The sequence below is a fragment of the Penicillium canariense genome, assembly GCF_028826845.1.
Source record: "Penicillium canariense strain IBT 26290 chromosome Unknown utg000004l_segment0_segment0, whole genome shotgun sequence".
In the NCBI taxonomy this organism is placed as follows: Eukaryota; Fungi; Ascomycota; class Eurotiomycetes; order Eurotiales; family Aspergillaceae; genus Penicillium; species Penicillium canariense.
Window position 1 is genome coordinate 3,540,609 of NW_026622731.1, and position 22,824 is coordinate 3,563,432.

Genomic DNA, 22,824 nt, shown 5'->3' on the forward strand with positions numbered 1-22,824 from the left:
GCAAGTAGGTAGGAGGGAGACGGGGATGATTTTTATCCACTCAAATACCTAGCACCCAAGTAAACTCGACTCCCTGACGGCTCTCCTTGTTGACACCCGAAACACAACTGGTCTACCCCGCTGACCGCCCGCAAGGCACCCGGCAGTACCGCACACCGGCCCCGAGCTACCCCCGGGAGGTGTTGTCCAACTTGTTCAACAAGCCCACTGCGAACATTCTCTCACCCTTGGACCAGCACAGTCCTCTCGGATTTGATAAGAGTTAAGAGCTGTGGGCCGCCTGGATACCATTGATTCATTCTCGACAAGCCCCATTTTCACTTCGACCAGACATGCGGTGACCGATTCGCGCAACACGCCGTCCGCAATGGACGCCTACCCGCTAGACTACGTCAACCACAATCTTCCTTTGGTCCTGCTCTCAGGGCTAGAGGCAGATGCTGAAGATGACCCAGGGGCTGCTGTCGACTACCCACTCCTTGCAGAGAAGGGCCCGAAAATCTTCTCCGATTTCCCACCGCTGAGCGGGGCAGTTGCGGAGGAGTTGCGGATAGTGCTCTTGGAGGAGGATGGCTCCCAGATGCCGTGGAGATCGGGTCTCACACCAAGTGGGGATGCATCATCGCCACATATAGCATACCGGATCAAGAGTTCAGGTCGGGTAGGTCTCTCCTCTCGTCGAACGGCACGTGAAAAGCGCCGAGGTGGTTTGTCTTGGCTCGAGGAGCATGCTAATCGACGAACCTACGTTCTAGTCTTATAAACTCCCACCGCGCAAAGCAAATCCCCCGCGGACCTCCTCACCGACCAGCCCTACGACCGACTCAGACGGCAGCTCTCCCGCATCGAGTTCACCATATGTTCTCCATTCGCCCATCTCCCCGTTATCTCCGGGCTCTCCGACCTTCTCGGATGGCCTCCTTACGCCGCTATGGGTAACAAAACACCAAGATCTGGTCCCTGCAGCGGTGATCAATTTCTTCCCGTTTTCTTTGGACCAGAACATGAATTCATTGCGCGACAATCAGCTGAAGATTGAGATCAACAGCTTGAAAAAGGAGTGGGCATCCTCCGGTTTCAAGACGCGATTCCTAGTTGTGCTGATTTCGGAAGAGGGTGATGGAGGCTATGAAGGTGAGATCGATGACCGTATAGCCGGAATTAGAAGGGCGACGAATCTGGACCAAAAGTCGATCTTCGTCATCCCACCGGACGCGACGTCTTCGGAGCTACGGGATTTCGTGAAGTCCCTGTTCTCTCTGCTGCAGCCATCGGTTGTAGAGTACTACCGGGATTTGTCCAAGCATGCCCGTCGCAAGCGGAATCGGAGCAGTATTCCTCCCCCGACGGCACCACCAACAAGCGGTACTTCCCAGACACTGTCACTGCAGGGGTGGAATGTACGCTATGAATTCAAGCTCGGCATCTTTGCAGAGTTCCGCCAGGAGATGGACGCCGCCTGCCGAAACTACGAGAGTGCATACGAAACCCTTTTTGGACAGGAAGTCTTTGAAAATATCGCAGGTTGGGACCCGCGGTTCAATGATGCGCGTCTCTTGGGTGATGCCCTTGCGATTCGCATCATCCGCTGTTTGCTGTGGACAAGCCAAACTACTTCTGCGACCCGCTTCTGGGTCGACCACCGAATTCGCACTAAAGATATTATTAATCGGAGAGGCAAGGGTAGCAAGAACTACGGGTGGGAGGCTTGGGAAGCACGATGGTCTCTGGTCATGGCGCAGCTCATCCGCCGTGCGGAAGTTTCTCTGCCATCGCCAGAAGCTTCGGGTGACCAGGCGTTGAGGTTCTCAATTTTCACAGCCCCCGAGAAGTCCATTCCCACTGGCGAGCGGGTCAACCCGTGGGAGCAATTGCATCACGAAGGGTATTGGCTATATCGTTCGGCTAAACATACCATGGCCCGACGCGCTCTTGCTTTGCAAATCCCCAATGAGGACCGGATGTCCCCTGGGCAATCTCCTGCCTCTCAAATCGCCAACAAGTCCTATTTGTATGATACGTATCTGGCCCCAGAGACACATATTGAAGCACCGCAGTCGGGCGAGGCAGGCTTCAACCATTCGGACTTGATATTGAGCTCACTCAAAGACGCTCTTCAAGAGTTCTCGAAGCGATCTCAAACGCGGCAAGTTGAACGTTTAAGTCTCGAGATTGCGGAAGAGTACATACGCATCGGCTCATGGTCTGAAGCGTATAGTGTTCTTGAGCCACTGTGGCCAACTCTCAGTTGGCGCAAGTCCGGCTGGTGGTTTCTGATGGAAAGCTTCGGATGGGCTTTGAGGGAAAGTGCCCTTCGATTGCAGAAGAGCGAAACGGTTCTGCGAGTGGACTGGGAGTTGCTAAATAAAGGTAAGAAGAGCTAGCCCTGAATCGGATGCCATTGGCTCTCCTAATGTTTTGCTTGTATAGTGTTCCCACCAAGGCCTGCATGGAATTATAACATCCACAAGAGCCTCGAGAATCTTCCTACTGAGAGGCCTAAACCCTCCGTGGTTCTTCGTGCGGAAGATGTCATGACAAGTCGTACGTTGCCTCTTATCTATACAACGCTGATGATTCAATAAATCTGACGGTACATCCCAGTGACTGCTTCGTTTGTATTCGAGAAGTCTGAGGGCAATGTCGGCGAGCCTCTGCAAGCTCAACTTATCATCTCCTCCTGTGCTCAGAAAGCATCTGCCCCTATCAAACTGTCTAGGGTGAAACTTGTTTTCGAGGGTTGTCTCCGACCAGTGAAGCTACAATCCGACCAGAACAACGAGGCTGATATCTCATCTCCCTGCTGTATTTCTTCATTATCACTCCGCCAACCAAGCTCCGCAGGTGACATCCAGTCCCCAACGGGTGCTCTTGCTACGCTCGTTGGAGTAGCCGACCTCACAATTGGACCATCCCAGACCAAAGTTTACAATGTTACTTGCATCCCCCGCGAAGCCGGAGAAGCCCAGGTTGCCTCCATATCGATGGTAGTTGACGAGGAGAAGTTCGATCTTGTTTATGTGATTACCGACCACAGCCCGCGAAATGCCCACTGGTGGCAGCAGACCAAAAAAGGACCGTCACGGCGAAGAGTTGGCAAGGACCGAGATACCGGAAACTGCAAGATTATGCCGAAGCCGCCCAAGATTCGCATCTCCACCCCCAACCTGCGGGAGACATACTATACCAACGAGCGCGTTGCTTTGAAAATTGGCATCCACAATGAGGAGGACGAGGGTGCCGATGTCTCAGCCGAGATCAGACTTTTCGGCAGCCCGGAATCATCAGCCAAGCTCCAGTGGCTTGATGGCAGTTCGGACGCTCTAGTGTCGGGAACAAGTTCGCCAACTGAGGGCCCGTCGCATTTCCTGAAGCAGACTGTCGGAGTCATGGAGCGCGCCTCTGACAAGGAGTTGACCGTTGTTCTGGCTGATACCCAGGACGCCGCGAAGTATTCCTTGGAGATTTCTGCAGTTTACCACGTTATTTCTGACGTTCAAACCCCTATAATGAAGACCATAACTGTGGACCTTTCGTTCATCCGGCCGTTCGAAGCCAACTATGACTTCAGGCCTTCCATCCACCCCCTTCCCTGGCCGGACTTCTTCTCCGTCAGTGATGACTTGATTAGCGACGACCCTGCATCAGCACCCGGCGGCTTGTCTCAGAGATGGTGTCTCAACTCAAAAGTGGTTTCCTTCGCGCTGGAACCTCTCGTCATCGACCAGATGTCCCTGAAGCTCCTCACCCTGACTGGCGGGGCTGTATCCACAGTCGACCCAGAAGTTCTCGTCAGCCCTGAAACACCACACATCGGCCCTGAGGAGCTGCGCGAATCCAACTTCTTCTTCGACATCCAGAAAACAACCCTCGGCGACCGCCGACCCACAGCGCTCAACATGGCCCTAGAAATAACCTGGCGCCGGCGGGCCGCCGGCAACACAAACGCCAGTTCACCTGACCCCGAAGCAGACGCCACAACCGCAATCCTCGACATCCCCCGTTTCGTCGTGCCCATGGGCGAACCGCGCGTCCTCGCCTCGTCATACGCGTCCAACTCCCTCTCGGGCCTCCTCCACCTGGAGTACACGCTCGAGAACCCGTCCACTCACTTCTTGACCTTCAACCTGATGATGGAGGCCAGCGAGCACTTCGCCTTTAGCGGGCCCAAGACTACGGTTATCCAACTCGTTCCGTTGTCTCGGCATACGGTGAAGTTCAATATCCTTGCTGCGAAGCGCGGTCTCTGGATTCAGCCGCAGCTTGTGGTTGTTGATACGTATTTTAACAAGACACTGCGCGTTCTGCCTACGGGGGACATGCGCGCTGATAAGAAGGGGGTCTTGGTCTGGGTTGATTCAGATGATGAGGTGTAAGGTGGAGGCCCGGATGTTGGGCGTGGTTCTGGTATACGCTTTGTGAGTATGTGCTTTCTGGGTGATTCCCGCCATATCCGTGTTATGAGATATGTACGATGTATGCACAGTATAATGAAAACAAGGGGATTCACGCGATATGATCTGTTGTAGATCGCGCTGGCTACTCCCGAGATGGCCGAAGCGACTAGCTACAGCAAGCGCTCGATCATAAGCATCCGGAACACCCTCTGAATGTTCGGGTACGTCCGAGCACCCCTAATCCCTGGCGGCCGACCGTATGTTATCACACCTGTTTTATTTTTGCCTAGTTCTGCCTCCGGTGATTCCCACGTAGAGCGTGCTTATTGACTTGGCGCCTTGGCGGGGGTTAGAATTACGAGAAGAGTGTAAAACGGCGAAGATGTTTTTGCACTTGGCACTGGTTACACCATCAGACTCCTGAATATACTGTGTAATTTCGTGATCATATCCGATGGTTACGGTCTCCGGGAAAAGGCTTAATAAGGTTTTGCGGGCTTAACACGGGAAGTGAAATCAAATGCCCCCTAATTTAGAACAAAATACTTTATCGACTTGTTTTAGGTTTGATTTAGGCTTGATAAAAAGGGTATAAACCCCCAGATTCTCTCGAAACTTGTTTCCGGATATCAAACAGGTCTTCTATCATGTCCTTGTTTCGGAACAACAATCATCCAGCAGTTTCAATTGGTGGTACGCCCACCGCCAATAAGTAGCTCGAATCGATGACAAAATGTGCCATTTCTGGCTAAAAGTTGGATCGACGTCATACATCTTGTTGACGAAATGAGGGTTAGATGCTATATAAGATTAGCTAGAAACCAGGCAAATCTGTATTCGATTAAACCACCTAGGAATTTTTCCCAATTTCAACGCATCCCGTTATCATGCAAGAAGAAACCGAAAGAACTGCCAGAGGGCCCCAGTCTCAGTTCCAGCAGGGTAAGCTTGTAATCTACAGTCTCTTACGCCCAGCCCTTCTCACAAAGCACCGCAGGACATCAAATCCCAGTGCAACATCACAAGAAGCCTGGTCTGCAGCATGAAATGGAAGACCCAAAGCCTACTTCTACTCAGCTTCCGTCCGAAGATAATGGATACCAGACATATAAAGCTGCTGGAAAGCTGACTGGCAAAAATGCTATCATAACTGGAGGTGACTCTGGAATTGGCAGAGCGACTGCTATTCTGTTCGCAATGGAAGGCGCATCTAGCTTGATCACGTGCTTGCCAGAAGAGGAGACAGACGCTCAGGAAACTGTGCGTCGGGTGAAGGAACTGGGCCAGAAATGTTTCGTTCTGAAGGTAGACTTGAGAGAAAAAGAAAACTGCAAAAAGGTTGTCGATGCAGCCTTGCAACACTTGGGCGGTATCGACATTTTGATCAACAACGCTGGGACCCAAAATATGATAGAAGATATCAAGGATCTGGATGAGTGAGTGAAACCTCAAAGCAATGTTTATTGTCGTATTAACAGTATAATAGGGAGCAGTGGGTGTCTACATTTGATACTAACATCCATTCCGTTTTTTATCTCTCAAAGTACGCTCTTCCTCATCTGAAGAACGGATCAAGCATCATCAATTGTGCATCAATCAACGCCTATATTGGACGTCCAGACCTGCTTGATTATACCGCCACAAAAGGTGCACTCGTGGCATTTACTAGAGGATTGTCGAATCAACAGATCAAAAATGGTATTCGGGTCAATGCTGTCTGTCCTGGGCCAGGTAAGTGACGGAATCTTAGTCACGCCTCTACTGTTGCCTAACATTGCATTTAGTCTGGACTCCCCTTATTCCTGCGACTATGAACTCATCTGCCATGGAGCAGTTTAGTGGCACTCCCATGGGTCGGCCGGGTCAGCCCAGTGAGATTGCTTCATGTTTTGTGTTCCTTGCGAGCCAAGATTCAAGCTTTATTTCCGGTCAATGCTTGCATCCTAATGGGGGTGTTGTGGTCAATGGATGAACAGGAGAGGGTAGATCAATTTTCAAGACAAGTGAATTTCATCCATAACGTGTAGAGATCCGGCATGCGGTATATGGCAATATATGACGCTGAATATCCCGCCGATCAACAATGAAAAGCATGTACGCTCAAGCCTTCCTCATCTAGTGATGATTGGTTCTAGTCTTAAATTGTAGTACAACGGAGAAAATCATACCATCGTTTAGCCACATCTTAACCCGTGCCAACCTAGACAGAAATGCAATTATAACGACGAGATGTATCTTCGTGCCAATCGCTTTAATTTGAACCAATATTTTGCTTCAGAAACATACTTTTGGATGGCGGAAAACTGTTTGACCGGCTCTGGTTGCACAAGTAAGAGCACTTTATGAAGGCTTGAGCCCATTCCAACTGTTGATCTCAATCTCGAAAGGCCCAGAGTTTCATCCTTGCCACAGCTTCCAATGTCTGCAAGCCCCGGCATCTATTTTTTCCTGCTGCCGACTAATTTTACCTCAAAGCTGTAGAACCTACGCCCATGGCTTCCAAGACAGCAGAGGGTGAGAACCGTTCGGTCTAGCGGGACCCTGGTGATGCGACGGGTTCACTCAACTACTTCGGCCTATCCAATAGGTACACCCAGCTCTTGGGATGTCAAGTCTATCACCCGACGTTGATTTCTTGGAGGGGAACTTGACAAGGAACCCGCTAAAAGACGTAAAAGAGGATAACAAGGAAGTTGAGCACTGATTTAATCGGCCACACAGTAGAAATCACTGAAATTGAAGGCATGAAGAAAAGAATATCGGGTCATGGTACATTTCCTAACCGTCTTGCCACAGAATCAGAGACGTGCAAACAACGAGACCAATATATTAAAGGTCAGTTCACTCGGTTTCCTGATGTGACCGCTAGAGGAGCCACCCGTAACCAGATTTGTTGTCTCTTCGCAACTCACAGCGATGACACTGCAGTCCTATGTCTAGCACCCATGACACAACTTTTTCCAACTAACCCGATCCTTACTTTTGCTTGCCCTCCAGATCTGAAAAGAGGTCATATCCAAAATCTTTGCTTGAATCATTGAAGCGGAGCTTCTTATCGAGCTTGTCGATCTCTTCAATATCCGAATCCTGGAGCTCAAACGCAATATCGAAGTTTTGCATAATTCGTTCCGGTGATTTGGACTTTGGAATGACAGAACGGCCATGGGATATGCCCCAAGCTGAGATATATTAGTTAGGTACTGCAAGATGGGCCTGAAAGAAAGAAAAGTCAGCCTACCTAGAGCAATCTGGGCCGAGGTTTTGCCGTATTTCTTTCCGATCTCCACCAGTTTTTGGTCGTTCACTAGCTGACCATGATCCTCGCGACCACCATAAATCTCATTCTGGTTACCAAATGGCGAGTACTGGGTCACATGGATACCCTTCTTCTGGTGGAATTCTGCCCAGTCTTTTTGTTGCAGCCACGGATGCAGCTCCATCTGGTGGACTGCTGGAACAGTTGGTGAATTCTCAAGAATGCGCTCTAGTTCCTTTCGGGAAAAATTGCTAACTCCAATAGCCTTGGTTTTTCCAGTCTTGCGAACAGCATCCATTGCCTTGTAAGTCTGTTTCTTGTCAACAATCTATTTTTTTAGGTGATGAAAAGGGAAAGCCAACCTCAACATAGTCAATATCCTCAGTTATTATGTTGCCGTCCTTATCAGAAGGGAACGGATCATCTCCACGCTTGAAGGCGACAGGCCAGTGCATGAGGAAAAGATCGAGATATTCTAGGCCCAGATCATCCAATGTTTGCTGCAACGACTGGGCAACATCGTCGGGATGGTGTTTGTGGTTCCACAGCTTGCTTGTAACGAATATCTCGCTCCGCGGCACGCCACTCTGCTTGATAGCCCTCCCGACAGCTGGCTCAGTGCCATAGCTGAACATGAAGTTAGCTTGTGTTTCCATCAATCTCAACAAAAAAGGTAAACTACCATTGAGCGGTGTCTATGTGCCGGTAGCCAGCCTGGAGAGCCACAAGAACTGCAGCCTCCTGAGCAGCTTCATCCTGCCATGTTCCAAGCCCGATAGCAGGGATATGGGCACCCGTGTTGAGCTTAAAAGTCTTCTGTGTTTGCGCCGCCATTCTTTTGGTAGTGTTGAGGGTAAAAAGTCTTCGATAGAGAAACGGTAAAATAAGTTGCGGACATGGACATAATGTCTAACCACTCCAACAAGATAGTAGACCTTTTATTTGAAGTTAAAATACCTTACATAAAATTTTTATCGCAGATGATCTGATCCTGGTACAGTAAATATTACGTTGTGATGATAGCATGCTTTTCTAAACGAATACCTAGTCATCAGTATTAGTTATTGTAACGTTAACGTCAACTTCGGTATCATGCATGCATCTCAAGAAACCAGGTTTTGAATCTCATGACATAAAACTCGCGAGGGCTTTAGGTTGGAAGCTCGAAGGTCCCAAACTGGGTTACCTCCGCTACTCCACTCAGCCAAAAGCTGACGTTGGTTCAGTGACTTCGATATGACGCAATTCATAACAACAGGTTAACACGGCCTTCCACTTCTCTCAAGATATTATATTGCAATGAACCTTTAGAAAATATGCGAAATGAGCACATGATTTTATACAAGATGTTCATTCATTCGTGATTTTTTATTTTTGTGTTGTTTTTTTGGGACAAAATAATTGGGGAGACTACCTTGAATTTGATCCAGTAGCGCGCTTTATAACTGTCCCAACTGTTGACTGAGCATGCGAGAAGCTTAAACAGAGCTACTATGGCATAGATCCCGATTAAGGGGTAGACTCCTCCTGCCGTATCCATAAATTCGGCACAGAAGAAGCTTGTGCGATAGGCCACTATTGGCGCCCAGGCTTAGAAATGGAAGAGATATCCGGAAGTTAAAAGGTGCAGCCTCGATTAGGAGTGAGACCCCACAAGACTTTGATGTAATAGATGGTGGTCGTGGACTATCTACCCAAGGGTCATCTAACAGAGAGCGTATACTAATAGGAAGGAAAATGAAGAACAGATTGAGCGAATCTCTTATTCCGGTGCGCCCATCGGAATTAGTGCACTATTTCATGTGAAAGAACCCGTAAAGAGGGTGGTCGATTGCGCGAAGAGAGCTATGGATGGTACTAAAGCTTGACAACTCGTGAATATTCGTCGAAGTCCTCCTCGCCCTACCGATGATGTCATAGACCTTGGCTGTCAAATCAAATCTAGCCCCCTCTTGATTCTAGATTCCATTCCATGCACTACCCTGACGCCGTATATTTGAGTCTAAATCTGTGAATGATCGCCTCCTGCACCTATTGTCCACCCCTTATGCTCGCTGTCCCCCGTCCTAGCGGCACAGACCTAACAGAATCTGATCCGCTGGGCTATTCTCCACATTTTTGGGGGCTGGCATTACTTTTCATTGGTTCGGATTTCGGTGTGGGCCGCCCTTGCTCACTGTCTAAGCTCAGGCGTTTGATGGTTCTTTTGTCATCGATCGTTGGCAATGAGGTCTGCCCCAGCTATAGAATAGCACCACAACGTACGGTCGCAACACCTCGTGCCAGTCCTGGGGTTGGGGAACTGGGCTGTGGACCTCATATTCTGGATCAGGTTGCCCACCACCATGGTCCTTGTGGACGAACCATTGAGCGTTGGTCAGCGGTCTGCATAAGTACCCGGGATTGAAGCCTCTGCTGCGGATTTATTTTCCACAATATGTCCAATATTTCTCGCCTTCCTGATGTATGATCTTGAATCAACGGTTATGATTCAGCATTCCGCTACTGGTCATACCTCACACAATGGATACTATGTTTGAGCCGTCCAGACCCATCAACCTTTCACAGTCAGACATGCAGTTCGCACCTTCGCCAAAAATCGAATCCACACTCTGGTCGAAACCATTTGGCATCCCACGCAGCGAGAAGGAATCTCTCCTCAAAACGTTGCACCAGCATAAAGGATCCAAGAATACGATGGCCTTCCGTCAAACCAAGGATTCAAACCCCGCCGTTCCTTGAAGCCCCCGGCACCCTGCGGCGCTGTCAGCCCCAAGAGAGCCCGACATCTCGAACGCAACCGCGCTGCTGCTAGCAAATGCCGCCTTAAGAAGAAGAGAGAGCACGAACAAATTCAGAGTGTGCTAGATAACGAGAGCACCAAACGGGACATACTACTTGCTGAGGTGGACTGCCTAAAAGAAGAGATCTGGCAGCTCACAAATACGATTTTCGAGCATGCAAAATGCGAGGACCAACAAATCAACCTGCAGCTTGCAAAGATGACTCAGAAATATATCGAATCAAGCCCATCGCAGTCTCCCCAACTGTCGTTCTCGGCGAGTACGATGTTTTATGGGTCATTGGAGGCGGGGAAGAGCCCCAATATGTCTGGCGATCTTTCGGTGAGCTGGCCGGAGGATGATACGATGGCCCTGGAAGGGAATTCCGAAGAGATATTTGACATTTTTGTCGATGTAACCAACATGTAGTGCAAACTTTTCTCTGTTTCATTTTTTCTGTTTAATATATCGTTTGCTATGGATGGTTTTGTCAATTTTTGTTCTCATCTATATCAAAAGCTCAACTGTAGCTCGAGCGGATGCTACAGTATTTTCACAAATTACCTAGTTCCAAATTAATAATGACCCTTTCAATCCCGAAAAAAAGATATGGGGCTTACAGTAGCTGTAGGTACTGTTAGTCCAGAATTGCTAGACGTGTCAGGTTGGGCGGCTCAACCTGAGATAGTTAGCACCCAGCACAACGCTGAGGGGATATCTGCAATCGCTCAGTGAATATGAAATTAACAAGGACACCGCTAACCATTTGCTGCTACTAATGTGATAGGATCGGGCTGTGTGGAGAAATGTCCCTTCATCTTTTTGGCAGCCCAAGTCACCTATCAGGTACGCAGGTCACCATGAATTCAACGAGTCTCGATGCTGCAACTGAGCTCTCTTCTTGACTCCGTGCTTTGCTGTCACGGTGACTGGTGTCATCATATGCCGTTATCATCGAAGAAATTTGACAATAGTTCGTAAGGTTTTCAGTTGTAATAGCATCCTTTTCTCCCTGCATTTCCAATACTCAATGCGCCAATGGTGGAAATAATAATGCTATTTGAATACGCCGTTCCAGTAAATCTTTTAGCCTACTATTTCAGCTCTGTATAATATGCATTGAATATGTTAAAGTCTACAGGCTCCCGGTCCAGCAGAGGCCAGTATACCGTGGATTTCGGTGTTCCTCTGCTTTTATGGGGCAATTCTGCGCATTCGCACCACCCGGGACTCTCGCGCCCATCTCACCTGTGTTATAGGTCTACGATGAGCTAATTCACGAGGTCATTCGGCCTTTGGTTGGCGAGATATCGCAAGAAAGCCTTTTGGCCAAGGAAAACTTGTCGTTTATTTTCCAGGGAAAGAAATATTGGGAAGTTGACTGTATCGCTCTTAGGGACAAGTCTAGCACATGTAGCGTGCATTAAGTCTTATGTGCTTGCCCCTCCAAGTGTTTGCCTTCTTGCTTTGGGTCTTAAGTTCTTCAGCGAGTAGTAGCTAGTCTACCTAGTAGGGATATTATTACGCAAAGATAGTAGTGAAAAAGTACTGATTGTTTGATTTAGGCACCAAAGTGAACGTATTGGGCCCACAGGTATGGCCTTCCCAAATTTTGTTCGCGGACGGTCATCACAGCCGTATGCAACGCCGTCGCGACAGCAAGGTTACCTTCTGCCAACCCACTCTCGGTGATGAGCTCACGATAGAAAATGGCGGCTACTTGCGCACAAATTTCGTCATTCGATGACCACATTGAGCCAACTGTGTGTGCAAAGCCAGCGACCTGAAAACCGCTCGCAAGATGGAGGGCTTCATCTGCCAATTCAGATATTTGGTTCTCCGCTGTGGAGCAGGCAGAAAGGTATGCAAGCCAGGCTTGCTTCATATGGGACTCGGAGATTCTCTTGACTGTAAGAGGGTCGGCAACCAAATCGGACTGCCCTTGAAGAGCCAGAAAACTGTTCGACGGATCACGCATATCTGACGATCCGTGACACGCAAAATGCGCAATACTGCAATCTTGGAGTCCCTGGAGAACGGTCTCCGCGCTAGGCTGAATCAATGCTTTCACCGTATGAGGTATAGTGACTGCTTCTTGGATTGCTTGACTCTCTGCCATTACGCCAGGGAGATCATCTTCACCAGGGGTATTCGGCATTGTAACCAGCAACACCGACTGTGCGCCGAGTGTCACGCGTGTCTTTTCCCTTGCAAACTGTAACATTTTGATTGATGGTGTATATGAGGAAAGGACGCAACTTAGAGAATTCTCAAGTGAGCCTGGCGAATGATCGCCCGCCGCATGGAAGGGAAGGGAGGCAGCAAGGCCTGTGCCAATCCACCAAATGCGAGGAAGTGCACTGTCGCTTTCCGGATAGAGAAACCCTAGCTCCTCTAGCACCAAACGAACACAGTCAGACCACAAATCACGTAGAAGCTGTTGGAAGGTATCCCGCCCTCCTGTCTCTTTCAGCTCAATCAATCTCGATGGGCTGCGGGTCAGTCCCCAGGATCGATATTGGTTAGCCTTCGATACCCCAAAGTCAGGTAATGGAATGTGCGTGATTCCAGAAGGACGAACAATCAAGGCATCGCTGCTGATAGATGTGACGTTCACAACCACAATCGGCCCGTCGGTGGTGTTTGCTTGTAAGGCTTTAGAAGAAGGGGGAAGAAGGAATCGATCAAATCCCTCTAGTCTCCGGATATCCGCTAGGCAGTCTTCTAAGCGTGCTACGACTTCTTCACGGTCATCTAACAAATGTCGGCGAGTCTCAAGGGGGTCTTCTTGGCGAATAGGCATAAAAGCCTTTTGACGAAGCCGATCAAATTCATCCGCTTCTTTGGGATGCTTAGTGGACAGATCTGAGATATCACCTCTACTGTCAATGAGGTATCCAATAATGAGTCCCCGGCCGTGCTCCAGATACTCTAGAGCTCGAGCTGGATCATTGTTTGTCCGAAGGAGTAGAGAGGATGCTTCGGCAGCTAGGCCCGACGTTTGCTGAATGGCATACTGCTGGTCCTCTCGGGCGAGGTAGCGGCTGCATACGAGAGGCAGGAGATCTAATGCTCTTCCGGCCAGCAATTGAGCTCTATCAAAATCGCCATCCGGAACAAGAAGGTCGATCGCTCGACGGGCAGCTTCGATGCGGTGGCGTGGAGCCGCATGGAAGTTATCGAGGGCTTGTGAGAAGTGCTTCAAAGCCGCGGCCTTATCATTCTGCTGATGTGTATGTTCATATCGGATTGAAAGGTAGATCGCTAGATTATTCAACCAGGGTGCGAGATCGGGATGTTCTTCTGGGGTGTTGTCGACGGCCTTTTGAGCAACTGAGATTGCCTCCTGTAAATCGGCCAAATTTCCAGTCCGATTATATCGTTTTGAGATGTAAATAGCAAGATTGTTCAACCAATGTGGTAAATCGGTGTGGTCTTCTGGTGTACTGTCGATGGCTCTTCGGGTAAGGCGGATCGCCTGCTGTATATCATCCAAGTCCGAGGTTCCAGATCGATCAAATCGGGTCGAGAGGTTGCTAGCCAGGTTCAGTAACCGATTGGGTAGATCAGGGTGGTTTTCTGGGGTAGCGGTGACGGCTGTTTCAGCCAGCCGGACTGCCTCCTGTAAATCTTCGAAGTCTCCAGTTCGATGATACCGGCTTGAGAGAAAGACAGATAGACTATTTAGCCAGTGTCCCAGGTCAGGATGGTTATCTGGGATAGCGTCGATGGCTATTTTTGCTAGCCGAATTGCTTCTTGCAAATCCTCCAAATTTCCAGTTCGGTCATACCGGGTTGAGAGGTTGCTAGCCAGATTGATTGAGAAAAGTGCCACATCAGGGTGCTCGTAGTCGTATGGAGTAGCAGAGGTGGCACTTTTAGCTAAGCGAATTGCCTGCTGTAAATCCTCCAAGTCTCCTGTTCGATCATATCGGGTTGATAGATAGATGCCCAGATTATTAACTCGGCTTGCTAAATTAGGGTGGTCTTTTGGGGTAATGTCGATGGATTTTTGGACAAGGCGGATTGCTTCTTGCAAATCATCCATGTTCCCAGTTTGCTCGTAACCGATTGAGAGGATGTTCGCGAGATTGCTCATCCGGAAAGCCAGATCGGGGTGGTCTTCCTGGGTCGTATCAATAGCTCTTTGGGCCACCAGGATTGCCTGCTGCAAATCGTCTGAATCTCCTAATCCTTCGTATCGGGTTGAGAGATGAATCGCTAGAGTACTCAACCAGGTGGCTAGATCGGGGTGATCGTTTGGGGTAGCGTCGACGGCTGTCTTGGCTAGCCGGATTGCCTCATGTAAATCCTCCAAGTTTCCAGTGCGATCGTATCGGCTTGAGATATTGTTCGCGAGATTGTTCAACAGGGACGGCAGATCGGTGTGATCTTCTGGAGTAGCGTCGACGGCTATTTCGGTCAGCCGGATTGCCTTGTTTAAATCCTTTATATCTCCGGTTCGACCGTATCGGGCTGAGAGGTTGCTCGCCAGATTACGTAGTCGATTTGGCAGACTAGGGTCGTCGTTTTGGGTAGAGTCGACCGACTTGCGGACAAGACGGATAGCCTCCTGCAAATCATCCAAGTTTGTAGTTCGATCATATCGGGCTCTTAAGTACATCCCTAGTTCATTCAACCAGTGTGCTAGATCAGGATCATCTTCTGGGGTAATATCGATAGCCGTTTGTGCTAGCCGAATTGCTTCTTGCAAATCCTCCAAGTTTCCAGTTCGGTCATATTGGGTTGAGAGGGCGTTTGCTAGATTATTTGACCGTAATGCTAAATAGACGTCGTCTTTCGGGGTAGCATCCACAGATCTTCGGATAAGGTTCACCGCGTCCTGTAAATCACCCAAGTCGCCGGTACGCAGATTTCGAGTTAACAGGTACACCCCGAGTTCATTCATCCAGTGTGGCAGATCGGGGTCGTCAGCTAGGGTAGCCTCGACGGCTGTTCGTGCGAGCCGGACTGCTTCATGCAAATCGCTCAAGTTTCCAGTTCGATCATATCGAGCGGCGAGGGTATTCGCTAGGCCGTTTAACCGTAACGCCAGGTCGGGGTGGTGTTTTGCGGTAGCGTCGAGGGCTGTTTGAGCAAGGCGGACATTTTCCTGGCAATCATCCATTCTTTCTAAAAGCTTGGTTTCATTCTAGGCGATACTAGCTTATTTGGCTGTGCTAATGATGTCAGTTTGTTTTTCAGGTGTTTTTCGGTTGCAGATAGGCTTCACTTTCCCAGAGGTACCTCCAATTCTTTCACATCCTGTAGTTCTCTATCTACCATTTCCCACAACCTTGGAGTTCAAACTTACAATTCGTGCTAGAAGCCTAGTCAAAGGAGATATGGTATCCATCTAATGGTATCCATCTAACTGTAAAGGGCTGTATACAGGTCAGGGGCCTGTCAACTGGGTGAGAAAAAGGAAGATGTATCAAGTGAAAACGACCAAGTCAGATTGGAACCAGGCTGAATCTTGAAGACCTCATAATGGCGGCCTTCAAGCTTATTATTTAGCCGATGGCTGAGAGACGATCCCATTGCCCCCTCACGATCAGCGCGACCAATGCGTACTTACGCGACCTCCGATGTCTCGATCCCGAAGGTCCCCGAAATCACCGAGTCTCGATCCGAGATACCAAGATCTTGTGGCATTTAAGGCGTTCCATGAAGCCCCGTCACATTAATAGTAACATTTCTATGGCGAAATTCGGTCTTTCCTACCCAGTCCAATACAGGTGAGCCTCCGCTATGGTCTTTTTTAATCATAGGGACCATTGACGTGGCTGACAGTGGAGTACATGTTTAGCCGTAATCTATATTCTGGGTGGCTGACTGGGAGACTCGTAATCCGGAGATTTCCCGGTGGCCGCACATAGTGGGGCAGCCAGCTGCCTGACACCACAGGAATCCTACTGCCGTCCCCATAACAGGAAAGTGTGATAACATAGCTAGACTCGGATTTGGTAGGCTTGCAGCAAATTGCTGGTTTCAAATATCCCAGTTAGCGGTTAATAAATTAGGTCTGAAATGTAATAGTCAATTATTATCAAAGTGGTCTTCACTGCCCTCGTTACTTATTCTGGATAGTCACCGAAGCCGGCTGATAGTTCACGATGCGCAAATCTGGCTTGTTCGCAAAAAAAACTGTCGCCCCAAGCGGCACCCTATCATTTTCAATATACAAGATTTTTTCAGGGCCTTTGAACACGCTGATTACGCCAAATCCTTCTTTGCGAGTCCACAATGGGAATACCGCGGTACTACCTTCACAACCCTGGTCTTGAGCTGCCAGTGTTTTCCGCGCGGCCGGCCCGGCAAAGGTCTTTGTAGAATGTCAGCCTATGCACAGGGGTATCGAAGGGATATAACAGTATACTATACCGTAGTCTCAAAGTTTAATCCTACTCCACTTGGTGAGGCACTTAATCCCATGCCCGTTATGAGGCGATCTGGTTTGTATTTCGAGACCACGACCGTTATTTCTTCTGAGTGTTGATTGACAACCCAGACACAAGGAGGGATATTTTTCAGTTTACGGACTGTTGCACCAAAGATTCCCTTGAGATAACCGACATGAGCGACAAAGTAACATGACAAAGAGAATATTTTAGTTTCTTACCCTCGGAGTGGGCTCCCTCCGCGGAGGATAGCGGGGTAAGTCTACCACTTCCACCATCATTTCCGGCTCTTTGAGATCAACAGCAGGAATTGGGTCCTGAGACTCTTCGCCGAAATCATTATCAACGCTTGTACTATCGTAGTCGTGCAAAGATTGGTCCATGGCTTCACCCTAATCCAGTAGGTTGAATAGTGAAGGAGGGAGAAGTGTATCTGCGTGAAAAGTACGAGTGTATATTATGCTATTTTATTATAAAGGATGAACTAGCCGATTTTTAACGGTCGTGACCCCGTTATTACGGATTATATTATGTAAACCAAGATTCGCTTCGGAGAATAGCGGGCCCAAGGGACGCAGCAATACCTCTTTCAGAGCTAGCTACAGTAGTAAGGCAACTTTCAGGCTACGCCATGACATATGCATCAGCTAGCAAGGTCCTACACTTGGAAACATGCAGGAATGAAAGTCCAAATGTTTTAGCCGCAGATTGGGCACCGAAGATCAGGCACCGAAGCACCCTCGTCTTGCGTACTATGGAAATCTCCCAGCGGTTTACATTGATCATGAATTGCTGTCGAACGCAGAAAGACGGGTAAAGCCTAGTAACGTGTAGGCCGATAGATCAGGAGAATAGATATTGTAGAAAATAGGGGATATGGCCAGATCACGAAGAATCTGCGCCAAGAAGCTGAGCTAAAACTGTAGGTAGCTAACGTAGTGGAGTAGCCAATTTCGACACTTGTCAACACTTCGTTGTGTCGTATTGACAGTCCGCGTCATAATACCCCGCTATCGGGAACCTCAATCGATACAGTTACTGTTGTGCGGAATACACTTTCAAGATCCACCAAGGCAAGTCCTTTGTTGGTTCAAGAACCACCTAACCTCGATTTTGGGACTAGTGCTGATGCCCCCCCACTGGGGTCTTACCCTCAGGAGTACAATCAGCAATGCGGGAATGCTGAATAATGAGCCATTCTCCCCCCAACGAAAACACGATTGACGTGGCCAAAAGGGGCTCGCACCTTCTGGCAAAATTATATGGCTTTTTACTGGCTGAAAGGGCGGTCGGCGAAGATATCACCACGCATACAGCTCTCAGTCTTGGCGGGACATTCACTCCGTATATCCTTTAGTAGACACGTGTGATCTATATTCTCGTAGGAATCCCATCACTCCCAACCACTTTTCCGTTCAACTACGTTGGTCCCTTGTTCTAGTCTGTCTCATTGACTCTTTATCATGGCTTCTACCAAACGTGCACTGCTCATTGCCAGTCCCTACGGTGATCTCCAGGGACCAGAGAACGATGTTGAGATGATGTCCAGAGTCCTTCAGAAACGAGGCTTTCAAGTCCACCGGTGTTGTGGCTCGGCTGCCACTCGAGATGGCATCCGTTCCGCTTGGAAAGATCTCATATGTCAAACAGCATCAGACGATACCGTGGTCATCTACTATTCAGGCCATGGAGGTGAAGCCCTATCATCGACAAAGGGAGAGCCGCAAGCTTCTAGCCAGCCGTGGAGGCTGCAGTTCATTGTTCCTATAGACTATCAGGATGGGGGTAAAGAGTTTCGCGGAATTTCGGAAGTGGAACTATCTCAGTGGCTGCTGGACACCACTGATAAAACTCACAATGTGACAGTAATCCTGGATTGTTGCCATTCTGGTCGTATGGTACGCGATCCTCGTTGTGGGAAGAAGGCAATTCGAAAGAATCTCCCGACAAATCGGCACCATGATATCGCGCAACATATCAAGTCACTTCGACAGCAGGGATTCCTTCGTGACCGCAATACGCCAGAAGGAAATCCTCACGCAGTGCGAATTGCTGCTGCTGCACCATGGGAGAGTGCATATGAATACGAAAATGATTATGGGGAGCGAGTTGGTGCGTTGACAGAAGCTCTTGTTCGCGTGATCGAAGAGACGAAGGATGACCATATCTCCTGGAAAACCGTCATGTTTCGTGTGCAGGAATTGGTCAATATTTCTTTTGCACAGCAACACCCACGAGTAGAAGGACCACAAACCCGCTTTTTATTCGCTTTGGATCACCGAGAATCGGGCGCCATTCTTATCACTGAAGAGCGTGACAAGACAGCCAAGATTAAATGCGGACGAGTTGCAGGAGTTCGAGAGAAAAATATTTACGCCATAATGCCACCCGGATCCGAGAAGGTTGATGAGAAGTTCCAGATCGCTACTGCTACGGTCGTCTGCGTCAGTGGATTTGATGCTGCTGTAACGCTCACCTGGAAAAATGGAGCCCACCAGTTACCTCGTGAAGGGGCACTGGCTTTTCTCATCGAAGAAGCTCTCTACAAATGGCCAGCCGTCGTTCCGGAAGGAGCCCCAGTACTTCGGAAACAGGTTGAACTATCTAAGTTTATTCGGTGTTGCGATGACGACGAGGTAACCTCGCTTGTTGAATTTCGGCAGGAAGAAGGAAAACTTACCGCAATCAATAAGGTGGGAATACAGTTTTTCTCGCAGCGGTTTTATGGCAAACAACCTCCACTCTCTGCTTATAGGGCTGCTGTACATGCCGCAGATCAAGTAGCTCGAGCGCAGCATTTTCTTGTTCAGTCCTGTGACACTAATGAAGAACAACTGCCGCACATCACCGAGGAGCAGTCACATCTTATCGCTGAAGACAAGTTGCAGCATGATCTTGAGATAAAACTCGGGCTGGTGCAAGATTCCTGTTTTGGAAGAATCATTGACGCCGCCGGTGATGATGCAATTACGGAAAATTCCAGTATATTCATCTATCTGCGCAACACCGATGAGCGGTCCAGAGTCTTTGTATCCATTTTTGAGGTGGAAGTGAATGGTCAAATCAACGCCTTAAATGGCGATGTGGGAGGTATCGACTTGCCTCCAGGACGAGATTATACGATCGGTAGTTCTGGGGGCAGACTTGAGGGACTTAAGGTCAAATGGCCGAACAACATCCCCAGAGCGCAGGCGGTGGTAGACACTTTGGTCCTTGTGCTTTCAAGTGCCCCAGTTGATTTGCGGTTTCTAATAAGCACGGAATTTGTTTCGCGGGGGACCACTTCAAATCAGTCGTCTTTAGGTGGTCGCCTCTTCCGACTTGGGCAGGGGGCAAGCCGCCTTATCGAGACAGAGAGGCCAACAGAAAAGATTCGCTATGATATGATCCAGTTGCCGTTTCTGTTGAAGCCGCTTAGCCCATAGATTCAATTCACTCATGAAAGTAACTTGCGGTATTTGATCCAATGAATTGACCATTTCGTAGAGAATAATCCTACCCTATGGCCTTGTCAGCTGGATATGAAGCCCGAGCCTATACAGGTTGGGTCTAGTTGTGAGTTGGCCAGGTCACACCGAGTTACCCCTTATGATGCAAGAAAATCGTTCTTTTACAAAAGTACAGTACGATTTTCAGTTTCTGCGATACCATCCGCGCGTGTGCTTTCGGAAGGTGGGAAAGGCGAAGTTTTCTGCAAGCCCTTGGCGTCTAATTCGCATCCCATGCCACATACAGACAGTATCAGAACTTCCGGTCCCGCTGCTTCATTATTCAAGAGTTGACAGGCGCCGAACCTTGTGAGACCAAAATAAGATGTACTTAAATTGCTTAAGGGCCAAAATGGAGAATAAGTTTGATCAAGAATTCAAACTGGGGGCTTACTGTGTCTCCGCCAATGGGATTATGGGACTAATGACAGTGGCTTCTGTGATAGTCGGATATGTTTTTGGTTGCACAAACGCAAGCAACACGGTTGCCTTCCCCGCACTGGTATCAAGACATTCAGGTACTGATACGCGATTTCTGGGGCTCTCTGATTGGCTGGAACCTTCTCCAGCTGAACTTGGCTTGGCTCTAGTGGGTACTACGGGGTGTTTTTGAGGTCCTTGCCGGCCTTGCCGGCCATACCGGACTATTTTAGTTATAGTTGTAGTTGGCAGTTGCTAACCGTTGGTCCCGATCTTGAACTTAAAAGGCAAGCGAAGATCTGTGGCGATGGATGGATACCGTCCCCGAGGTACGATCTGCGGGTACCGAATGTACAGTTCCAAAAGTCCGACCAGGGGAACTGAGTGATCGAGCCGTGACGTCAGATTGTATCAAGCCGGGCTCGGACCTTGTCGGTGCCTTGTAAGAGGGCTAAAATCAGGAAATGCGGCAATTCCATTAAGTTCACACTATGTATTTCCGCAGCCTTATTGTTAAAATGACTTGCCCGCAGGTGGCAGATAGTATAAGAATGCAGTGGTAATCTCCCCGTAGATGCGAGTCTTTTCAAAGCTATACTGCAAACCCTCGAGGATATAGCCTGAAAGTTGCTCTTAGCCTCCTGGTCTTAAGTTATACAATGACAGCCGTTCGCTTTCATGGTCGCGGAGATATCCGCGTGGAGGATGTTGAAACACCACGACGTGGGAAAGGCGAAGTGAAAGTATAGCCAGGTCAATTTCAAACGCTGCTATTAAGAATAAATCTGACTCCCGGGATTCGCAGATGAAGCCCTCATATGTGGGAATTTGTGGTAGCGGTAAGTGTCAATGAACCTCCATTAGAATACCAATATGTGACAATGGTCGCAGACCTCCACGAATATATCTCTGGCCCTGTTTTGATTCCTAAAGAAAAACATCCAATTACCGGAGAAAAGTCGCCAGTCACAATGGGCCATGAATTCAGTGGCATAATCGAAGAGGTTGGCGAGGATGTCGAAGGCTTCTCCGTTGGTCAACGAGCTGTTGTTCGACCAACAATATACGACGGGAGCTGCTCAGCCTGTCAGCAGGGATGCGAGCATTGCTGCAAAAATATTGGCTTTATTGGGTTGAGTGGTATGCTCTGAATAGCGCTTCTTCGCTGAAAGCTGGCTAACATACACAGGCTACGGCGGTGGTATGGCTAACCACATCGTCGCCCCCGCTGAACACTTCTATCATCTTCCTGAGAGCATATCTCTGAAGGTAGCAGCTCTCATCGAGCCGTTGGCAGTTGCATGGCATGCTGTCACCATATCACCTTTCAAATGTGGTGACAACGTCCTTATCTTAGGCGGGGGCCCGATAGGCATCGGGATGATTCAAGTGCTTAAGCTGCAAGGTGCAAAGACAATCTTTGTTGTCGAACTCATGGATAATAGAAAGGAGCTTGCCAAAGTTTATGGTGCCACAAATGTTTTGGATCCCCGTGAAGAGGACATCCCCAAAGCGGTGCACAAGTTGACCGACAACCAGGGCGTGGACGTCATATTTGATACCGCTGGCGTTGAAGGTGCACTGAATGGAGTCATTCCTGCATGCCGAGTTCATGGAACGATTGTGAATATTGCGGTCTGGGAGGAGGCGCCTGCTGTCAAAGTGAATGATCTCACTTACAAAGAGGTCAATTATTTGGGTGCTGCATTATATGACGAGACATCATTCAAGGATGTGATTAAGGCACTGGAACACGGTAAGTATCTGCAAATATGACGTGCGGCAGAAAGCTCATATTCCCTCAGGTCAATTGAAGCCACAAAAGATGATCACGGCGGAGATAAAGCTTAGTGACGCAGTGGACAAAGGCTTCCAACAACTACTCGACCATCGCGACCAGCACTGTAAGATCCTTATCGATGCGCAAGCATCATAGAGCAATCAGATTCTGGTTCTGAACATAATGGTCGACTTTCAATCCGCTCGGTTCAGGCACAATCTGGTTACGTAAGTTAGATTCTGGACTTTCAAGGGCTTGATAGTTTAATCATTGAAGGCACTGTTACCGGATCCTACCTT

General features: G+C 48.7%; 7 protein-coding genes across 7 annotated transcripts; 5 read left to right on the forward strand and 2 right to left on the reverse strand.

Moving 5' to 3' along the window:
- Window positions 1-367: 367 nt before the first annotated feature.
- Window positions 368-4,376, forward strand: N7482_007580 (uncharacterized protein; the record flags this gene model as incomplete). The annotated part of the gene is made up of 4 exons (XM_056689704.1): window positions 368-661; window positions 756-2,370; window positions 2,431-2,544; window positions 2,605-4,376. 4 exons carry the CDS (start codon window positions 368-370, stop codon window positions 4,374-4,376), a joined length of 3,795 nt encoding a protein of 1,264 aa, XP_056542133.1.
- A 908-nt stretch (window positions 4,377-5,284) lies between these two features.
- N7482_007581 (uncharacterized protein) lies at window positions 5,285-6,369 on the forward strand (the record flags this gene model as incomplete). The annotated part of the gene is made up of 4 exons (XM_056689705.1): window positions 5,285-5,339; window positions 5,395-5,833; window positions 5,884-6,128; window positions 6,182-6,369. 4 exons carry the CDS (start codon window positions 5,285-5,287, stop codon window positions 6,367-6,369), a joined length of 927 nt encoding a protein of 308 aa, XP_056542134.1.
- Window positions 6,370-7,373: 1,004 nt separating this feature from the next.
- On the reverse strand, window positions 7,374-8,487 carry N7482_007582 (aldo/keto reductase; the record flags this gene model as incomplete). Its single annotated transcript, XM_056689706.1, has 4 exons — window positions 7,374-7,576; window positions 7,636-7,963; window positions 8,016-8,280; window positions 8,336-8,487. The coding sequence occupies 4 exons, from the start codon at window positions 8,485-8,487 to the stop codon at window positions 7,374-7,376; spliced, it is 948 nt and encodes a 315-aa protein (XP_056542135.1).
- Window positions 8,488-10,176: 1,689 nt separating this feature from the next.
- N7482_007583 (bZIP transcription factor) lies at window positions 10,177-10,865 on the forward strand (the record flags this gene model as incomplete). The annotated part of the gene is given in 2 exon segments (XM_056689707.1): window positions 10,177-10,386; window positions 10,398-10,865. The coding sequence occupies 2 exon segments, from the start codon at window positions 10,177-10,179 to the stop codon at window positions 10,863-10,865; spliced, it is 678 nt and encodes a 225-aa protein (XP_056542136.1).
- A 1,132-nt stretch (window positions 10,866-11,997) lies between these two features.
- On the reverse strand, window positions 11,998-15,564 carry N7482_007584 (CHAT domain-containing tetratricopeptide repeat protein; the record flags this gene model as incomplete). Its single annotated transcript, XM_056689708.1, has 1 exon — window positions 11,998-15,564. One exon carries the CDS (start codon window positions 15,562-15,564, stop codon window positions 11,998-12,000), a length of 3,567 nt encoding a protein of 1,188 aa, XP_056542137.1.
- A 2,736-nt stretch (window positions 15,565-18,300) lies between these two features.
- N7482_007585 (caspase family protein) lies at window positions 18,301-20,262 on the forward strand (the record flags this gene model as incomplete). The annotated part of the gene is made up of 1 exon (XM_056689709.1): window positions 18,301-20,262. One exon carries the CDS (start codon window positions 18,301-18,303, stop codon window positions 20,260-20,262), a length of 1,962 nt encoding a protein of 653 aa, XP_056542138.1.
- Window positions 20,263-21,550: 1,288 nt separating this feature from the next.
- N7482_007586 (2,3-butanediol dehydrogenase) lies at window positions 21,551-22,681 on the forward strand (the record flags this gene model as incomplete). The annotated part of the gene is made up of 4 exons (XM_056689710.1): window positions 21,551-21,584; window positions 21,637-21,885; window positions 21,935-22,501; window positions 22,551-22,681. The coding sequence occupies 4 exons, from the start codon at window positions 21,551-21,553 to the stop codon at window positions 22,679-22,681; spliced, it is 981 nt and encodes a 326-aa protein (XP_056542139.1).
- Window positions 22,682-22,824: the final 143 nt, after the last annotated feature.